This window comes from Rhinopithecus roxellana, chromosome 6, assembly GCF_007565055.1.
Source record: "Rhinopithecus roxellana isolate Shanxi Qingling chromosome 6, ASM756505v1, whole genome shotgun sequence".
Taxonomy (NCBI): Eukaryota; Metazoa; Chordata; class Mammalia; order Primates; family Cercopithecidae; genus Rhinopithecus; species Rhinopithecus roxellana.
Genome location: NC_044554.1, coordinates 154262123 through 154284287, shown reverse-complemented (window position 1 = coordinate 154284287; position 22165 = coordinate 154262123). Strand labels below are relative to the sequence as shown.

At 38.5% G+C, this 22165-nt stretch overlaps 1 protein-coding gene across 4 annotated transcripts in view; it reads left to right on the top strand.

Annotated features, from left to right (window-relative positions):
- BBS9 (Bardet-Biedl syndrome 9) overlaps positions 1-22165 on the top strand; it is a 617615-nt gene that overhangs the window by 404789 nt on the left and 190661 nt on the right. For all 4 annotated transcript variants that reach the window (XM_030932359.1, XM_030932358.1, XM_030932357.1 and 1 more), the window contains one exon: positions 12486-12668. In XM_030932359.1, the coding sequence (XP_030788219.1) occupies positions 12486-12668 (183 nt within the window). The remainder of the gene's footprint in view (positions 1-12485; positions 12669-22165) is intronic.

Genomic DNA, 22165 nt, shown 5'->3' with positions numbered 1-22165 from the left:
CACTTCGCACACACTCGATGTGGCACACTACCTTTGCCAATTTAGTCACACACAAATCTTAAATTCTTTTCGGTAAGTAATGATAGCCATCAAAAAGCTTGCGGTAAATGAGAATGAGTGTCTTCCCCCAAACCTCTCTCCCTGATTCTAATGGAAGTATGTCTCATGCTTAATTTTGTCACTTGTGAAGACATTTACTAAATAAACATTTATAAGCATGGGACAATTCATATAGCCTATACTGCAGACTGGGTGAAGGCCCAGCTGTCCTTTAGGTACTGGACTACCGCCTTTCTGGAAAGGTTCCGTTGGGGCAGATTGGACAATAATCAAAGGCAGTGTCTTTTTTCCCTTGTAATGGACATCAAGTAGCTAGAAATCTGCTTCCCAAAGTCAAGACACAGGAACATTTGGACCCCATCCCATCAGTGTCTTGCTGGAATTCATATACCCTATTCATGCAAAGGAGAGTCTGAGTATAAAAATATTCAGTCAATCCACGTGTCTTTAAAATCATTAATTTTTGCCAGCGAACCAATTCTAATATCTATAATGCTGACTATCAAACTTCTGATCATCAATCAAAATCCATTTCTGACATTTATCATGGAATGAAAAAGTCTCCAGTGTTGCTGGAGATGCTAGTAGCCTAATTCCTTGTGGTAGCACCTCTGCTTGTGGGCTTTGCTGCTGATGAGAAAGATAACCGTTTTGAGCACAATCTCACTGACTCTAGAACAATGGATCTCAACCCGGGGTGATTTTCCCCTAGGGAGACATCTGACAATGTCTGGAGACGTTTTTTGGTTGTCACAACTGGTAATGAGAGATGCTATTGGCATCTAATGTGTAGAGTACAGGGATGCAGATAAACCTCATGTAGTACCTGGGACAGCCCCGACAACAAAGAATTATCTGGCCCCAAATGCCATTAACGAGGAGGATGAGAAACTCTTCTCTAGAGTGCACTTAAAACTGACTCACATGCTTACGTTATATGGCTCTGTGATGTATTTTAAACTTAAATTACAGACTTCATAACACTTGCAGTAAACTCAGCAGTAAAGACTTGAATGAATTTAGAATTCATTGTAATATAATACATGTGGAAGGTATGGATTTAGAGCCCAGTTATTTACAACCTGTGGTAGACCCAATGAATATCATAGCCTGCAAAAACTTTTCAAAAATGAGAGATTTTGGTCTTGTTTACCTGGAGTATAGGCATTTACTTCGCTTGTCCAAGTAGTGGTCCTGTGAATTACCATCTTAATGGATACTCTTGTGGTACTGAGTCATCAGCATTTTAAATTTACTTTAGTATTACAAACATTCGTTGAATGCCTGCTGTGAGCCAGAGACTGTAGGAGGGTACAGCAAACAATAAAATAGTCTCTGACCTAGGGGAATGTATAGCACAGTAGAAATCGGGCATAACATATCTTCACCAAGGCAACTTCCAATTATAATGTTTCAATAGCCTGTGATTGTAAAAATAACTCACAGTTTACCCTAGTTTCACTCCATATGAAACCAGGCAGCTCTCCTCGTTGCCTTTTGTATTATTTCCACGTGGTCTGAGCCATATAGACATTTACATGTTTTGCCAAAGAACTACCAGATAGTAGTGGTGTAATTATTTTATCTAAAAAAGCAAAAATATATAAAAACTACAAATATTGAAGAGAAGTAGACCCTCTGAAAAAACTAGATGTTTTAAAAGAGGATTCATAGAAAAGCCTCAACAATTTCACTCTATTGTGAAAATGTCACTTTGACCTCTTAAACTCTGGAACCAAGGAAATGATTGGCAGTGTCACCAGCATTGTTGGGGTCTCCAGCCTCCCTTTCTGCCTTTTTGGGAGCATGCCCTAACTGACCACATGTAATAATGTGTCTTAGCACTTGCTACCTTAGCTAAAGGAATGCTTTTAGGACACCCAGCCAACTGCCCATCTATCCATCATTTCCCTTCATTGGAGATGGCACTCGAGGCAGTGTGGGTGGTTACATAATTACTGACATGTCTGAATGTAGGAATGTGGCCTGAAACATTCTAAACTTAGAAACTATTCAGATCAGACCTTGTAGATGTTGTTTTTGGAGAGTGATAACTGTGGCATTCTCCAGGGCTTGTAAAATGAGCTTCGACATTGCCAACCATAGATTCCAGCTTTAATAGCGATCTGTTCAATGAGTAACCATAGTCCAGAGAACATTCATTCTTCTTTTTACAACCTGATTTCATCAATTATTATTTTTTAAATTGGGGTTTCACTTGGCTATAGGAAGATAATTTTATGGAAAGGGGTAAAAATTTGGTCAGCCAGGGGGGAAAAAAGGTAAAAATAGTAATCAGGCTTGAGATCAGTTGTATTTTTAAAACTTTATATTAGCTAAGCATTCGTTTCCTTTCAGCTGATTAAGTTACATGTCTATTTGGTGAATAAACTTTGCAGAAATTGCAAAATTTGTCTCTGTGTCACTTGTAAATGATTTATTGTCTCTCTCATTTAACATTTTTATGTATCAATGGTATATATTTTGGAAGTCCTAGCCAAGGTCTATATTCCAACACTGCCTACCTTTTACATTCTTCTCAGCAGAACATTAAAAAAGAAAAAAAGAGTTGTGCTATGTATATTATAAAGAAATTTCTCAGAAATAATTTGTTTTTCTAAAACCGTTTTTATGTGCATTCTCAAGGCATTTTGCAAGTGTGGATTGGTGTCTGGGAAAATTGTAATCATAAACCAGAAAAACCATTGTGACTTCTAAGAGTCACACGATCATATCTTAGTGTTTTGAAGGATCAGGTAGTTTAGCTCATTAGCAGGTCTCTTCTTATGAAGACAAATGATTTTTGCAACTGAAGTTTTTTACTGAATGGGTACACTTTTGCAGTTGTCCTAATGGCTACCCGAAATGATAGTATGATTAAAAATGTATTCTGGGCCGGGCACGGTGGCTCACGCCTGTAATCCCAGCACTTTGAGAGGTTGAGGCAGGCAGATCATGACGTCGGGAGTTTGAGACCAGCCTGATCAACATGTTGAAACTCTGTCTCTATTAAAAATACAAAAAATTGGCCGGGCGCGGTGGCTCAAACCTGTAATCCCAGCACTTTGGGAGGCCGAGGCGGGTGGATCACGAGGTCAGGAGATCGAGACCATCCTGGCTAACACAGTGAAACCCCGTCTCCACTAAAAAATACAAAAAACTAGCCGGGCAAGGTGGCCGGCGCCTGTAGTCCCAGCTACTCGGGAGGCTGAGGTAGGAGGATGGCGTAAACCCGGGAGGCAGAGCTTGCAGAGAGCTGAGATCTGGCCACTGCACTCCAGCCTGGGCGACAGAGCCAGACTCCATCTCCAAAAAAAAAAAAAAATACAAAAAATTAGCCAGGCGTGGTGGTGGGTACCTGTAATCCCAGCTACTCAGGAGGCTGAAGCAGGAGAATCACTTGAACCCGGGAAGTAGAGGTTGCAGTGAGCTGAGATCGCAACATTGCACTCCAGCCTGGGCAACAGAACGAGACTCCATCTCAAAAAAAAAAAAAAAAAAAAAAAAAAAAAAAAAAAAAAAAGTATTCTGATCCTGGTTTTGGTTTGCAAATTTAAGCTAAATGCATGTTAAAGGGGAATCTCAGGTTTTCTTTCCAATGTGAAGTGCAATAGAATGAAATCCAGTTCACTGTCCTATTAATACAAAATAATATGGTAGCAAAAACAGCTAAGAATTAGATTCTTGCTATGCCTTCAAAGTAAAAGTCTCAGGATTCTCTTTTATGTAGTCATAAGTTCAGCACAGAGGTAACAAATGCATGTAGGTAATGAATGGATTAGTTATAAGCTTACTACCCAAATGCTTCTTACATGCCTGTCTGGCATTTAAATCATCTCCATGCCATTTCTTTTTCATTTTGAGCCCTATTTCATCGTTTTTGGTAAAACAACAATTCTTTTGGATACAAATTGGATCATTTCATCCAAAGTAAAAGCTTAGCCCTGGTAAAATCTTTTCTTTTTTCCTTATTGCTAACCCTTTGCCATGTTGAAATCTGTAGCAAATGCCATCACAAACAACATTGTTGAGAGGGAAGTATGCCCTATTTCTTGTCTGCTTCCAATTCTCTCTTAGACTGAACATGTGCCTTTCCACCCAAAGGGCTGCCATCTGAAAAATAAATTCATTTCAGCAGTCATTAGAGCTGTCTGTTTGGTGTTTAGGAAGCTCTGGCTAAAGGTGACCTGGAACAATTTTTTAAAAAGTAGATGACAGATATATTGAGGTAGGTCTGTTGTTTCCATGTGACATCACTTGGGTTCCGTTCAGATTGGGAGCCTGACAGTGCCTGATTCAGTGTGTCCAGGATTTAAGAAGCAGAAAAAATATAGTTGCAGTGTATCTTTAAGTGGACTGACTTTGAAGTTCATCAATTTACCCAGCATTTATGGGACACCCAATGTGTACCTCGTACTGGAAAATTGTGGTCATGTTGGGGTCTTACCAGTTGATATTTTTACACTGGAATGTTCTGGGCTTTTTGAGCTTGAGTTTTGATTTTCTGTGGCTTTTCATGGTGTACTTGAGAAACATTTTATTCAAATCACCAAATTTTCTAATATTTTCAGTAAGGTATAAAAGAAGAACAAGCAATGTCTGGCTCCCTAAGTTAAGAAGCCTCAGAGGATTTCTAGAGAACAAGTCATACCAGGCAAAGTAGTGTGTCTGTGTGTGCTTGTTTTAATAGTATTGCTAAAGGAGTGGATAAAGGGAAATCCAACGTTGAGTAATTTGCAAGCTTTTAATCAGGCTTTGAAACTTGATTAAACTTAGCTGCAAAATGAACACTGTTTCATTGAGTGACCACAGAGTGAGGGTCAGGGTACAGTGCAGGGTGATCAGCTATCCTGCCTAACTTTGGGAGGTAGTAGTTGGTAGACTGCCTCAAGCAGAAGAGTCTTTCTTTTTCAATGTCATTATTAATCTAATAGAAAAAGCAGAATTTTCCTGGTGTTACTAAATTGAAATGAGCCCTAAACGACAGACAATCTTAAGAAATAGTAACCAGGAGCCCAACCAATTAGAAATGAACAGCACGGATGTTCACTAGCTTTTATTGAGTATTGTTTTGTAGGTGAGAAAACTAAGTTTGAGGGAGGTAAGGTAACTAGCCAAAAGTTGTACAGCTAATAAGTAGCATTACCAGTAGTCATAGTTAGATGTGGTTGACTCCAGAGTCACAAGGTTATTCCATCATCCTTAAGGTAATTAAGCCCTAGTTGCAATATGGTATGGCCATTAATATATCAAAATTGTTGCCTAAGTAAAGATGTCTTTGTGTTTATTTATTTATCTTATAGGAATTATACTTGCAAAATATCTTTTATTCTTTTACTATTTTCACAGCTTTATTGAGATATTATGTACATATATTATAATTCAGTCATTTAAAGAGTATAATTCAATGGTTTTTAGTGTTATTCACAGGGTTGTGCCACGATTACCATAGTCTAATTTTAGAACATTTTAACACCTCCTAAAAGAAACTGAACACCCATTAGCTGTCACTTCCCATTCCTCCTATTTACCACCTACCCCCAGCCCTAAGCAACTATTAATCTACTTTCTGTGTTTACAGATTTACCTATTCTGGGTATTTTGTATAAATGGAATCATACAATATGTGTTCCTTTGTCATAGGCTTCTTTCGTTTAGTGTAACATTTTCGAGATTCATCCATTTTGTAGCATGTATAAGTACTTGGTTTCTTTTTATGGCTGAACAATATTTCATTATATGAATATGCCACATTTGTTTATCCATTTGTCTGTTGATGGACATTGGAGTTGTTTCTACTTTTTGGCTATTATAAGGAATGCTGCTATAACTATTCGTGAGCAAGTTTTTAAATGGACATGTATTTTCATTTCTCTTGGGCGTATACCTAGAAGTGGAATTTCTGGGTCATATGGTAACTCTATGTTTAACTTTTTGAGGAACTGCCAGCCTGTTTAGCATAGAAGCTGTACTGTATTACATTTCTACCAGAAAAGTACGTGGGTTCCAATTTTTCCACATCCTTGCCAGCACTTGTTATTGTCCGTCTTTTTACCCCCTCACTTAATTTTCATAATCCTATGAATTAGCCAAAGAAAAATATTCATAATGCTCTTTTATAGATAAAACCCCCAAGTCAACAAGAATCCTATTATGTGTGCAAATAGAGGGGAAGAAGTGGCGTGGATAATTCAAAACAACACATCATCCAAAAGTAATTTAAAATTTTTTGAATCAGACACTTATATCTGTGCTGGAGGTTAGAGATCATGTTTCCTACTTTTTAAAGGTGATGAAACTAGAGCCCAGAAAATGGAAGTAAATTGATGAACACTGACATAAATCTGCGTGGTAGCAAAGCCAGGACTAGAAGCTCCGTATCCTTGATTCCCAGGACATTGCCTGTTCCAGCACAGCCTATTGCATTCTTCCCTAGGGGATGTATAAATTCATCCATATCATAAGAATGTCATTTTCTTAACTCATTCATCTATCGGGTATTGGGAGATCAACAAAGCTGAAACCTCCCATTGGGAAACTAAATAGAATTAGTTTCACATATTGCACATGATGAGACTGATATGCAGGCAGAAGGTTAATGCAGGCAGTGCTTCATAGTAATGTTTCTTGGGTCAGATTGTTTGTATATGAATTCTGGCTCTACTGCTTACTGTTTGACACTTTCTGTACTTCTCTGGTCTTGTTTTTAAAATGGGAGCAATGACAGTATATACCTCACAGTATTTTTTTAGAATTAAATGAGATTATTTCTGTAAAGAGGTTAGGACAGTCCCTGGCTCCTAGATAGCCCTCAATAAAAATAGCTGTTGACAATTATTATTACAAAACATTAACTTGCTCAGACCACTGAAAACGTTGTAATGTGAGATTTTATAGAAAATAAATGAATCATCCCTTTGAAAAAAGTAGTTTCACTAAAGGAGCAGGCATAGAAAATGTCTGTTTTCTAAAATCTTCATATTTTTGAGCTATATGGAACATAATAAAATTCTCTTTGTTGAGAAAAAAACCTTAGTATGTTAACTTCCCATTCTTACAAGTTATGAACGAATTTCCTTTATAATGTAACTTTGGGCAGTACTACGCAACTTTGTGCAGAAACCAGCCAATTCGCATGGACCTCATGTGTAAAGCTGCAACAATAGGAAAGCATAACTAAAGCACATATGCCTATCGTGGATGTAATATATTAGTAGTGTTCTTCCTTAGTATCTTTGCTTAATTATCAAGATGAAAATTCACTGGATTATTTTATGAGGCTGAATGTATAATTTGTACATTACTTTATATTATGGGGCTGAATGTATCATTTGTATATTGGTATAGAAGAAAGGGCACCCAGTAGGAAATCAGAAGACAGGATTAGAATCCTAGCCCTTCTCTTCCCTTATTTATGACCACAGGCAGTGTGTTCAAATGTCTGTAAGCTTCTGTTTTCTCATCGGGAAGTTGGGGGAGAGGGGGTCAGCAGTTCCTGTATCAGAGGGTTGTCATGAGGACCACATGATAATCTGGGTATGACAGCACTGCACACAGTGCCTGGCCCACAATCAGGCCTCAGGAAATGACAGCTAAACAATGTAGTGTTTAGGCAGTGGTAGTGCCACACGTGAAATTTGGAGGCAGATTCAATAGTAAGTTTAGGTGAAGAAATTGGACGTGTCCGTGTTCACACAGTATGATTCATGTCTACTCTGCTGTTGCTGCTGCTGCTTTCCTGTAACCAATTTTAGAGCCTATCTTGGCAGCTGGAAGTATTTGGGATTAATTTCACACTCACTTTATGAGTTGAGCGTTTTCCTGCAAGCAGCTCCCTGGGCCTCTGCCTCATTACTTTGGCATCAACTGATATGGCTGTTGGACAGAGATGTCCTTTGGGGTCTCCATTTTATTTGGAAACCTTCAATTTGAAAAAGCAAAGCAAAGGCCATCAACACATTGTGCTTGAGATCGTTAGCATTTATTATTTCCTAGACCCCTCCCTTTCTGTAGTTCAGTTGAACACTAGGGAACACACATCTTGCTCAGCCAGTGATGCACCCTGAAAAATTGCTCTCCCTCAAATTTAAGTCCTAGCAGCTGGTTGGCCTCATTTCTCAGTTCCAGGTGAGCGTCGAGATCTTCTAGGCCTTGGTCTCAGAGATCTGAATCCTGATGGGTGTAGTTTTTCCAGCTCTTTTTACTATGTTAATTCTGTTAAATTCATTTGGCTCTTATGGGGAACACAGTAAACCTGGCTGTTATGTGTAAAACTAAATTGAGAACATGGAGATCTGTTTAGTATTTCATGCTGGCCAGTAGGTCAGGAAGATTTTCCTTGGGGGTAATTTACATAAGGAATTGTTTATCCCATTTCTTTCCAGTTTCTGTGACCATTTGGGGATAGCAGACTCTTTCCACAATGGCACAGGAATATATCCAATGAGACTGAGACTTAGACAATGCTTCTCTCCGATTGATATATTTTGGGCCTTGCTCAGGAAAGATCCTGTGGCTTGGGCTGCTGTCTCACTGAGAAGTCATTCTTCCATCACAGCTGTGTTTAGCAAGTTGGGTGGGTCCATGAACTGACATGTTGTTGCACTTAGTGAGGATTTTCCCTTGATAGTGAGGAACGTGCGTAAAAGCATCCTTTAAGTCCAGAAAATGCCCCAAATATTTGTTATGATCTGATAGCTGCTTAGAGTGCAGCCTCCATCAGGTAACACCCACAGGCAAAATACTTTGTGGCTCCCCAGTGCCTACAGAGTTAAGTGCATGCTTTCACTGTGACATTTTGGTTTCTCTACAACAGTGCCCAGCTTACCTTTTTAATGTCATCAAACACTGTGCCTAAATTGGCCTTATTCAATATCTATTCTTTTTTTTTTTTTTCCCCCTGAGATGGAGTCTCACTCTGTTGCCAGGCTGGAGTGCAGTGGCACAATCTCGGCTCACTGTAACCTCTGACTCCCTGGTTCAAGTGATTCTCCTGCCTCAGCCTCCCGAGTAGCTGGGATTACAGGCACACGCCACCATGCCCAGCTAATTTTTGTATTTTTAGGAGAGACGGGGTTTCACCATGTTGGCCAGGCTGGTCTCGAATGCCTGAGCTTGTGATCCGCTCACCTTGGCCTCCCGAAGTGCTGGGATTACAGGCGTGAGTCACCGCACCCAGCCTTCAACATCTATTCTTAGGACAAATTGCAGATACCTCTTCTCACTGGTGTGCTAGTAAATAGTTAACAAGAGACTTTCTGGGGAAGAAGGGGAAGGGTAGGAAGCCTGACTTTGTAACTTTTGTGGATTTTCATGTAGTAAATACTTCCACCATGGCTGATTTCAGGCTACCAGTGTGAGGTCCGTGAATACAGAGTTGGGAAGAAATGTAAACTGTAGCCCCTTGCAAAGTGTTTCCAACATATGGATACAATAGGCGCAAATAACCTCCAGAGACCAGATAATAATAGGAAGTAATGAATGTTGAGTATTTATTACCTTTGTTTTAAATATAATTTATTTAGTTTTAAGTTTATGTGATTTAATTGTTAGTAATGACCATGTGTAACAGCTTGCAAAATTTCTGAAAACTGAACAATAGGTTCTTTCTCCTGATGTGGGAGGAGCTGACTGAGCTAGTTCTGGCATACCACTGCTTCTTTCCCTACCTCTTCCTTCCTAAGGCCCCCTACACTCAGCTAGTAGTAGTATGCCCATCTCTGAACCTACAACGTGCTTAAGTTCCCAAACAAGATTTGGAGTGAGACAGACTCCGAAGTTTGAATCCTATTCTTTCATCTAGTAGGTGATGGTCAGGCTGACTACTTATTTTGTGGCTCCCAGTGCAAAATGAAAATGAGGGGCCCTTGTTCAACAGGCAGGAAGAAAGGGCTGTTAAAACAACCACTAAAATACAAAGCTTTTTGTTTTCTTCAGTACTCTCTCTTTCACAGCTTCTGATGGTGTTTTCTTATTTTCTTTTTAGTAGCTTTCTAAGTAAGAAAAAACTAAAATTTCGAATAATTAGCATGAATTTTACCATTAATCGTTATATTAATGCAGTTTTAAATGCAAGTATGACTCCTCTGCACCTGTGCATGCTCCATTGCCCCATCAATTTTACTTGCAAAATGCAAGCTCAAAAATAAAATCACTAAGAATTTCAAGGCAGAGACAGCAGAGCATTAAACAAGTTTGGGCCCGTCAAAGCTCGAGCACAGTTTGCACACCCTGCGTACAGTCCTGGGCAAATACCTTATATTTCCTGAGCCTCACAGCTCTTATCTGTGAAAGAAAATGTCAACTGAGTTGCAGGAGAGATGTGAGGATTGAAGACACTGATACCTGTATGGCACAGGGCAGAATGTTTGGCCCGTGGCCTATGTTCAATTAATTGGAGGGATAGTTATTCACATAATAATCGCGATGTTAGTGGAATTCTCCTTTATAGCCTATAGGGTCTTCCTTATGTGGTCAATATTTGCCTCCTTGACCTATTTTCCTTTCTCTATTACAAACTCTTTGAAGGTGGAGATTAGATCTGTCACCATTGAATTCCCTACAGTACTTCCCGCAAATTCTTGCACATATCTAGCATTCAGTGGGTGTTTATGACCTTGATCCTTGTATGATTTGGACTTTTTGACAATAAGCATGTGTCATAATGTGATGGCTCCACAATGAGGCTTAATTGGTAACACTCACCGGAAGAAAAAGAGTATAAACTCAGACTTTAACAGGAGTCCATTGGAATCACGGTGGGGGTGGGGGAGGAACACGATTCCAGGTGTTTTGGTTTAAGGAAAGTGGGCTCTTACCATCTCTTCAAGGGGACTTCTTGAAGTAATGGGGAAGGGATGAGTTCCAAGCTCTGTTTGAGTAAAAGAGGCCCCAGGGATATTAACTCTGGCCCACAGTAATCCGTCCCTTTGCTAACTTCTTTCACACTTACTTTCTGTTCTGAACAATTAGGACATTATTATAGTAATGTTTCTTCCCACTAATTGGTTGTGTATGTATGTTTTCTTTCCAGCAAATTATAAGATCCTTGTGGACTGTAAGATATTGTGTACTTCTTTTGAATGTAATTGGGAAGTAGCACAGTACTAGACGCATAGCAAGTAATGCACTTTATGTTATGCTAGTCTTCATTTAAACTCCCATGGCTCCCTGTAGAGCTAAATGTGAATTGTGATTGCCTTTTATAACTCCTGCAAGCCCTCAGCCAAGTGGCAAAGAATCTTGGTCGCCCCAGCGATTTCAGGCAAGGACCTTCAGTTGCTCTGTCTACATCTCTTTTCTAGTAACTCCGAGACACTCTGAGGGCTGTTTCTGTACAGCCCCTCTCCCAACATGGAATTTGGGAGACCACACAGCTGTACATTCTACTTGTTTGAATGATGATTTTTTAATAAGCCCTTTGAGCCCGTGTCAATAAACCATGAAATATCACCAAATGGATCATCTGCACCAGACTTCTGAGACTCATCTGAACTCCGGTCTCCCAAGCTGGTGGGGGCTTGTAGAAAGGAGCTCATATGGCCCTGGCTTTTACTAATGCTGTTCTGGGTACTGTCAGACGCCTTGAGCCTCTGCGGCAGTCAGTTCATTACTTTTAATGAGCACAGAATTCACCAAGACATTAAACTAAAATAAAACACCAATGGGCAATTTTGAATGTTTCATCCAATTGTTGCTTTAGTTCTTTTTTCCACAGGATTATTCAAAAGGACGAAAAAAAGTCAATTCTACTCACTCCTGCCAATTTTATCCTAAGTAGATTTGGCATTGAAAAGCTAACACACCCTGACTTTTTTTTTTTCTTTCAGGTCCCTGTGGGCTGGTGCCTGACATTTGTGTTAAAAATGACATTACTCAACTGGTCAAATGTTTGAACATTATCTACCTTTTAAATATAATAAAGAAATATTAGATATCCCATTACCATGTAGCATCTAAAGACTAATATTAGAGGAAGACAATGTTCTGAAAAAAGTGTAATGAAGTTATTTTGAACTGCAAGGCAAATGCAATTATTCTTCTGAGAATGTTTTAACTGATTAATCTATGTGGCTGGTAATAAAGACTGTGATAACTTTATTAGAGGTTACTTATATTACCATATATTGAAGAAGGTCAATAGATGACAAAGCATACACTGAACCCTGTCCCTGCTAAGCTTATTTCGTGGATATTTTCCACTTCTGGCCATATGGATTTGGAATTAGTGTGGGCATTTTTTTTTTTTTTAAAGAAGGAAGTGAGCAGATGAATGATAACTCTTTTATTATTCAACATAGCTTGTGTTTGTGGAAGACAAAGTTCATCAAGTTGTGTTAAAGAAAAACAGAAGTGTGCCAGACGTAATTTGTTGAGGGCTCAAGAATTGTGAAATTATCCCTAACCCAAGTTTGTAATATCTGCAGGTAATCGCTCTAGCAGATGCAGTGGAGGAAAACCAAGGCAATCTGTTCCAGTCATTCACCAGGCTGAAGAGTGCCACCCATTTGGTGATTCTGCTGATCGGGCTGTGGCAGAAGCTTAGTGCTGACCAGGTTGCGATTCTGGAAGCGGCATTTCTGCCGCTACAAGAAGACACTCAAGAATTGGTAAGGACCTGAAAGCCTATGGTGGGAACAGCCAGCATTATTGAAGTTTCAGTTTTAGGAAGATATCACATGGCTATCAGGTTTTCTAAGGTATCAAATAAGGGTTTGATTTTTTACAAAAAGGCTATTTTCCTTGTCTTGAAACCATAATAAAAATGTCAAACAAAGGCCTTTTTCTGTAGAGCTATTTTAAGAATAGGTATATAGTCAATTTTTATGTGGTCCAGTCTACTTTTTATGTGTTCTTCAATCACTTAGAGGCCAGGGAAACAGTTATTTGACAGTCTGGATGACGGCAGTAACCTTCAGATTAGCTAATCCTTTCCTTTTTCGCCAGAGAAAACACTTCGGCCATTTTAATTTGCTCAACCTTATTAAATTTAAGTGTCACTTCAAAGGTTAGAGAGAATGGAGATAGCCTTGCTAAAACTGATGTGAATAGTTCCTTACATTTATAGAGTTCTTTATGTGTAGTTTATAAACTGTTTTACCCTTAATCCTAGAATAGGCAGTTCAGATTGAAAAGAGAAAAAATGAGGGTAGTATTTGACATTTTCAGGAAAGGATTATTTAAATTAAAACATCTGAGATCCTTTGAATTGTAGAGGTATATATGACCACCACGGGCCATTCTGGGGGACTTTTTGTGTGCTTCTATTTACCAAAAAAAAAAAAAAAAAAAATACATGTCTCGGAAATTACGAGACCCTTGAACTTAGTTCTTCGTATTGGAGGAAAACATTTCAAGGGGAAATCATTTCAAATCCATTTTAAAACCTAGATTTGAGAACTAAAAATAGTAATAGTAAAACTAACAATTTTTTGAGTGATTATTAGGTCCCAGGTGTTATTTTAAGTGTTTTGTAAGAATTATTTACTCTTAAGCATGGGCCAATGAGGTAGTTAAAGTACTGTTTCCATCCCCATTTTACCTATGGGAAAATTTAGGCTTTAAGAGTTAAGTACTTTTCTGAAACCCTGGCTGTAGAGCCAGGATTTGGACACAGGTCTGTCTGCCTATATTTTAGTGAACAAGATCATGAATGTAATTTTCATGTTTTTATTTCACAGTTTTATTAGCTGAACTGAATTTTCTACAGTTAGGTCAGATGATTGTCAGATTAAAAAAAGAAAAAGAAGAAGCTATATTTTATGTCCTAACCAAACTATTAATAAGTAAATTGGAAAAGTTAGAGTACACATTTTTGGGCTGGGCATGGTGGCTGAAGCCTGTAATCTCAGCACTTTGGGAGGCCGAGGTGGGTGGATCACTTGAGGTCGGGAGTTTGAGACCAGCCTGACCAACATGGGGAAACCTCGTCTCTACTGAAAATACAAAATTAGCTGGACGTCGTGGCGCATGCCTGTAATCCCAGCTACTCGGGAGACTGAGGCAGGAGAATCGCTTGAACCTGAGAGGCGGAGGTTGCAGTGAGCTGATACTGCGCCACTGCACTCCAGACTGGGGACCGATCTCGACTCCACCTCAAAAAAAAAAAAAAAAAGAAAAAAAAGAATACACATTTTTGTTTAGTGGTGAATGATATATTATAAGTTGATTGACAAAATTGCAACTAAAATTGACCTTTGAGAAACTAGAAATGGAGACACAACTGTAATACTAGAAAATAAATAATGGTTAGGATTATATTAATAAGAATGATAGCTGTCACTTATGAACTCAGATTTCGTAGTCAAACAGGTTTGGGTGACTTCTTTTATTGGTTCCATCACTTAGTGACAAAATCACTGTGGTTCAATTTCTTAACTGTTCTAAACCTCTCTTCTGTAGCTGTGAGATGGAAACAATAATAGGACCTACCCAATAAGTTGTAATAGGAAGTAAATGAGATAATTAAATAGAGTGCTAAAGGTTAGCAATCATTACTAGAAGTGATTTGTACATTTTATGTTTATTATTTATTGTCCTCACTAAAGTCATGCAATATCAGTTTTGTGTGTGTGTGTGTGTGTGTGTGTGTGTGTGTGTGTGTGTGTGTTTTAGACAGAGTCTTGCTCTGTTGCCCAGATTGGAGTGCAATGGTGCGATCTCAGCTCACCGCAATTTCCGCCTCCTGGGTTCAAGCGATTCTCCTGCCTCAGCCTCCCGAGTAGCTGGGATTACAGGCACACGCCACCATGCCCAACTAATTTTTTTGTATTTTTTGTAGAGACAGAGTTTTACCATGTTGGCCAGGCTGTTCCTGAACTCCTGACCTCAAGTGATCCACCTGCCTTGGCCTCCCAAAGTGCTGGGATTACAAGGCATGAACCATCACACCTGGCCCAGTCTTACTAACTTTCCATGGTTATTTGTCCATCTTCACAACTACACTTAAGGGGAATGATAATATCTTACTCCTTTTTGTGTCCTCAGTACCTGGCACAGTGCCTGAGCACAGAGCAGTCAATATTTGTGGGGTAGATGAATGAAGGAAAGGGTGAAAACTAACAAATGGTGACCTCGAAGAATAGATGCAGTGGATGTAATGTGGAGCATGAGGAAGCGAGTCAGGGCCAGCTACGTAATTTGCAGGGCTCAGTGCATAATGAAAACACAGACTTCCTTGTTCAAAAAGTAGGGGAAAAGGTGCTAAAGTGCTGTTAAAACAGGTACTAAAAGCAAAGCGTTTTTTCTTTCTGCGGTGTCTCTCCTGACTTGTCATGGCGTTTTTTATTTGCTATTTTATGTTCTAAGTAAGAAAAATTAAACATTTAAATTGTTAGTGTGAATTTTACCATTGGTCTTTGTAATGTGCAGTGCCTCTTTGAAATACAGATATGACAGCATTAGGCTCATATGCAGAATCAAAATTACGCAACTTATATTTTGTAGCTTGTACGTACACATATGTTTTGTTCTTATAGAACTGTGGAATCACCAGACTTAACTTTTTATTTCATTTGTTGAGGTGTGCCTATCTTCCTGTGCTCTCTACCTTCAGCTTACCGATGAGAAAGGAAGGTCTGAAAGGGAAAGGAACTATGTATCACTCTTTTTCTTTCCTTCTGTTATCATTTTCACTGTAAGTGACTTGGTAATAAAGGGGAAGTAACATGAGTAAGAAAAGATACAATGGGCTTCTTCAGTCATTCCTGTTGCTTTGAACTCTGTCGCCTTCGTTCTTTATTCAAAATGTGTCTGGTTCTCATGGAAAGCCTCTCAGGGCTACCAGTGTCCCCACTTAATCAGTCTAGACATAACATGCCGTCCTTTGAGTTGCTTTGAGTCTCCCTGAACCCCTACTCATCATGGGGCCACAGGAATTCAGAGCTCATGGGGCTACATGTGAAGGAGGCAGAAAGGAGAAAGGGGGCATGCATATTGCATATATCTTCCCTTTTCCTACATGTGCTTCATTGCTTCATCATAGTTCATTTAGGAAACACAAGTTCAGAGGTAAAATTATTAAAAATTTCAAGATGGTGACAACAAAACATTAAGCCAGGCAGGGCTGGTAGGTGGTCCTTCTGAGCATGAGCCCCTTTGTGACTGCAGAGCTTGAATGCTCATGAAGCTGGCCCTGAAGCATGGTTAAACTCAAAGGAAGACCTTCCTAGAAATAAATGTTCTAAATGTAGGAATTGGTACCCAGAAGAGATTGTGGTATTTCTTACTTGAGAGATCTTTAAAAAGTCTTATTCGTCTGGGAATATATAAGCATGCTTATCCCTGTAGGCAGGTGAATGGACTTAGTCTCTCCTGAAAGTCCCTTTCTACCCTGCCTGTACATTCTCCACTGTCATAGCCCCCAAAACATGTAGAAGAAAATTCTTTCAACTCTCTTCTGAATTTGGTGAGATTAGAAGGTATGTTATACTCATTATGTCTTTGGAGTCATTAATGAGACAAGACATTTGATAAAAACATAACTTGGAGAAGAATGAATCAAAAAAGACATTTTAATACTGCTTGTTATGCTCTTCATCTTTAATTAGGTTGTGGTATTCGCTTTGGACTTATACTGTTGAGACAGCTTATACATCTTGAGAAAAAAGGAATCCTTTTTCATTCTTTAAGACATACGCATGCAGTATGTGGTTTTGACATGCTAGTTCACAATCCCCCACATTATGCCTTTAGACCTCACAAATAAATGTTATATGATGGGTATCCCACTGAGATGTGAAAATGAAATATGCAAACCTGAAATAACTTGGAAGAAGGGTGAGGCAGGGAAGAAAGGACTCTCTTGCCAGAATGTTGAAAATATATCCCATATTGAAGTTATTATGATACCACAAAAATCTGAATGTAATTTAGATGGTTTGGTTGAGGGTGGATGGCAGAGTACACGTGTGAGGGGGAAAACTGTAGACATGTGGACAACATTTTCAGAAGAGCCTCTCAGCTCAAGGTCACATGTCCCCACAAGTATTGAGAGGTGAAAGAAAGTGCTCAGAAGATGTTTTGTTTATGTTTCAGACAGCACTGTGTAATGATTTGTTATTATTTTGATGGCATGTGTTAAAAGGCAGCCAAATGCAATAGCCAACTCTGGGTATTTTCTCCCTAATGACATCAGGTTCACAATGCAAAAATATTTAGAATGTGCTATTGCTAATGAAAAGTAATGTTCTCCACTCTATATTGACAGTATTTTGTTTAAAATGCTGTTTCATTTGGAACAGAATTAATCGTTGTCTGTGATCTGTCTCTTTAATAATGCCTTTCCATTTTTGTCACTCCTCAATACTATTTTAGGGCAAATAAATGCTGGTATTGCAGACTGTTATAAGTAAATTTTTGCAGGTGCTCAAAGTTATATGTGCCAGCTGTCTTTTCATTATAGAAGAACATTAAATGCTCTATTTGGTGTCTCCTAAAAAAGCTCTTACTCTCGGTTTCGTTTGATAACCTAGTATTGTCCCTACCATCTTCCTGTGAGGGTGAAGAAGTGCCATCCAAAATAATCTTCCAGCAGAGTATCAGAAAGACCAATTTTAAAATAAATTGTTTTCATATCTTTCAGATTAGGAGCTGAGGATATTTCAGGGTATTTGAATTCTCAATGCAGAATTTAAACATGTCTTGATTGACCCTCTGTTTGCTTGAAGTTCTATGGAAAATACTTTATCTACTAAGCCCAGTGAGGGCTGTGTTACTGGTCTGAGTCTGAGAGAGTGTTTAATTGTGATATTACACACATCTCCCTCTAATCATGCTGCACAGAAGCCGAAAGATGCAAAACCATCCATACTTTAGGATGACCTGATAGGACAAATCTCTTTACTCATTTATTCATTCAGTGAATATCTTAGCACATACTATGTTTTAGGCAGTATTCTAGGCACATAGCACACCTCAGGAAGCAAAACAGACTTAGAGCCAATCCTCTGTGGATTTACTTTAACATTGCAAGCAAACATTCTAGTCCTGTGCTGCCTAATATGATAGCCCCTTGCCTCGTGAAATTTAAATACAAAGGAATAAAATTAAGAACACACTGGCTATATTTCAGCTACCCGATAGCCACATGTGAATGAGTGGCTACCACATTGGATAGCCCAGATACAGGACATTTCCGTTATTGCAGAAAGTTCTGTTGCATAGCACTGTCAGTCATCAAGAGAAAAAACATCTTATCAGTTGAGTTAACCACCTCAGCACATTTTGACACACTAATGAAAGTAGGGTAAGATACTGACATTAAGTTATACCATGGTGTTTGCATTTGCAGTACTTATTTGTGGTATCCTAGGTTCAGCCTGTTCAGATGTGCAATAACCAGACACTTTTAGGAAGAAGAAACTTCTCTGGGGAGATGTATGCACATAAAAGAGGCAAGAAGCTGGCACAAGTGCTGCTGTTACTATTCCCCATGTGGCCTTGGTAAACATTGTAACCATGTTGAATTTTTTTCTGTTGAGCCTGCACATGGTCTCAAATCCTTTTGAATACAGCATTCTAAGTGGTCATTGTCACTTGGAGTTGGTATGTAGATGAATCCTCTTTGCCCTTCCTGATCTCTGTACAAATCTGCTTCTCATTATCTTAGTAAACAGCTTAAATGACTAAAATTCTTCATTCAGCTTATGGCAAGAGAACAAGGAGGAGCAGTATTGATATTTCCAAACTGCCTGTATCAGACGTCTGTTCTAATATTCATTTATGCTCACCTGACTCCAGAGGAATCTCTAATGAAAAGAGCAATAGTTCACTGGTTTGGGGACCTGATTGCATAGAATCTTGGAGTTGGAAGGAATTGTTTAGCACATTGTTTAGCATTATGCCTGACTATTTCTTTTCTTTTAAAGTACATTCAATGTCTTTAGTAGATATTATCTATAATTTGAAGAAGGAAAGCTTTACTGTGTTCTTAAGGGTTTAATAGTTACCTTCCCTAGTACTGAACTTAAAAATCCCCTGGGAAAGTTAGGATGGAAATTTGTATCAGTGGGGGAAGGAGACTTGGGCCTTCAGCCTTATATCTTGATTGATTATCCCTTTTACAAACTGATATGGAAAGAGAAACTTATTTTTAACATGTTCAACGTGGTTCATGTGAGAAAACAGATGTTTATAATAGGAAATGCTATTGTGTGGAGGGAATTATCAAAGCTCACTTACAAGGTTGAGAGACTTTTACGTCATAGGTCAGATTTGATGTAAGAGCCATTGTGCTTGCTGTCTGGGTTGAGTGATGACTGCAATGGCTAATCATTGCCATTATTAATGACCTCTTCTTAAAAGGCAAACAAAAGGAGGAAGTCTGGTGTCAGTATTAAGTCTGCCTTTGTGACTGTTAAAGTATCATCCCAATTATAACTGTCTATGGGAACATCGTGCAGAAAGTAAATAGTTTGGTAATTCCCATGATCTTAGCCAGCAAGATAAACATGAAAGAACTAGTTTCGTGTTATAATGACCACATACCCTATGTGGCTGCTAGTGAGATGCAAGTGCTATTACTTAATTGTGTAATATTCTGTCTCACTACAGTTGAGTATAATATATCTTAGAGCCTTTTTGATGGTTTTCTTGCTGTTTTGAAAAAGTGAAAGAGTTGAAGTACTGTAGAATATAGTATAGGATAGAAGTCAAGTAGAATACAACGCACAAGTTATGATGTGTAATTTTAAAAACTTTCTTTACATCAAATATTGAAGGGTGCTTTAATGAACACATTTGCTATTTATGCATTTTAAAATAAGGAGACTAAATAACCAAATAAAGCATTAATTGAAGCGTCACTTTCTCTGTATGCCTTTTCAAATCCTCCGTGAAATAAAGTAGGATTTAAATGTGAATAGTGTAATAATTAAATTCAAACAATCACAGTGAGGAAAATAGTGATCATCATCAACTTCAAAATGCTTACCAATTTTATTCCTGGCTAGAGATGTGTTTATATTAATTCAGTTTTCTTAAAATACCTTTCCCTGACCTAGTTTGAGTCTGCTAATTACAAAGAGATTATTTTAACATTTCTGTGACAGTATTGTTTTAGAAACATATACATGGAAATTGCTGGCCTTCCTTCCTTTAAAAGCAGCACGCCCTCTGTGCTGTGGACCACAACATGAGGCTCTGTGTCTCCCTGCATCTCTGTGTTCAGTTCATCTCCCTGGCCTGCTGTTGTTCATTTGGAAATCTTTCTGGAAAAGCCCCTTGGCTCAGGCCCTGTTTTTGCACCTGAAAACCTTCTGTGTTGGCATCCAAAGTAGCCTTTTTGCCCGTGTCTCTGCATTGGTGTGCCCCCCACATCTTTGCTGGACTCACAACCCAGTGCTCTCCCATCACACAGCTGTGTACACACTTGACATGGCTCTTTTGGCCCCTGTTCAGATTGAACTCCAGTGCCAGGCATTGAAGACCTTCAGTCACTTGGCTCTACCATATCTGATTTCTAAAGCTCATTTTGTGTGACTCCCCGGCTACCCCCTACATTCTGGGAAAGGTGAACCATGGGTACACAGCTTCTTCCATTAAGCCAGAGTGAAGAGGGATTTTTTTCTTCACTTAAAATCGTGTCCTCTCTCTACCCTTCCATATATTCTCTTTAAGAAGTAAATCAATGTTCATTTCCTCCCTCTTTATTCTGGCTTTCCATTCTCTTGTGAATTTCACTTGGAGGGTGTGATACAATTTATTTATCATTAAATTCTCTAAAATTATTTTCTGTACCTGTCCTATATTCTAATCAATATAAGGAAATATTCATCTACATCCCCACAGAATTAAAGCAATTAAACATATAGTTGTATACAAGTATTGCTTGATACTCCATTTATTTTCATAATGTCTCACATAATTACAGATGCTTGTCTAACAACTGTGTAGTTTTTAATCAGTTTTTGAAAAGGAAGTGTACTACCTCTGTTTCCACACCCCTCCCGTTTTTCTAAGATACTTCAAATATTTTTGGGTTTTATAAAAGCAAAACCTGGTCTCTCCTGTACAGATATTAAAAGATATAGATAGATTATAGTCAAACCACCATAAATAAATATTCATACATATGTTCATTCACATATCCTCATAATTCAAGTCAGTATACACAAAAATTTCCAATCTTAGCAGTGATGAATATATACAAGTGAAAGCAACTGTTAGGTACCCTTCACCTATATTGATTTAGCCAAATTTGTTACTATACAGTGCTGACAGACATACGGTGAAATAGACATACCCACTTATTTCTGATATGGTCTTTCCTGAGAGTCCTCTAAGAAAATGTCAGTCATAAAACAAATCTTATACTTGGCATCAGTCATCTAACTTAATGCACTAAAAGCAGTAAACTAAAATCCATTTGGTACCATAATGTTTACATTTAGAATTATGAAGCACTGAAAGCAACCTAAAAGCTAATAGTTGAAAAATATAAACTGTGGCATATCAGTTGAACAGAATTAGGTCAGACTGTGGGTTCAAATCCCTTTTGGAACAAATACTTAACTAGCTTTGTGTCCTTAGCAAGTGATGGAACTCACGGAGTATTGGTTTCCTTGTCTGTACAGTGGTGAACTAGACTATTCCCCAAGGACTGGTTCTGCTTTGGAGAGGTGAGAGTGGTCATTCGGATTTGATTTCAGGTTGCTTTCTTTTTATATTCTTACTGAACCAGTAAACAAACGGTACAGAAGGGGAACATGATACTAAGAAAGTTAATGAATGTAGTTCTTTAGTACCTTTCTCATCAAGGGGTAACTGGAGTTTGATGGAAAACACCGTCTATACAGAGTCAGGAAATGGCCATTTCTGAGGTGTGCAGAACCACAGGCTCACCCCTTTCACAGGGTTAGGATGGGAGCTGTTACAGAGGGAATTTCCTGTATTTTAAAAAATTTAAACAATGGAATCCAGCTTCGTTAGCTTTGGGTACTGCAAATGATTTACTATAACATAATAAACATCGAGTGAGAAAAATATATAATAAATTTTTTCTCCTTCAATAAGATATGCAAATATATATCCAAATTATATTGCTTACACAAAGTAACTGAAAGTGATTTGTTCTCAATGAGTTAAACTACACATTGAATTTCCCTGG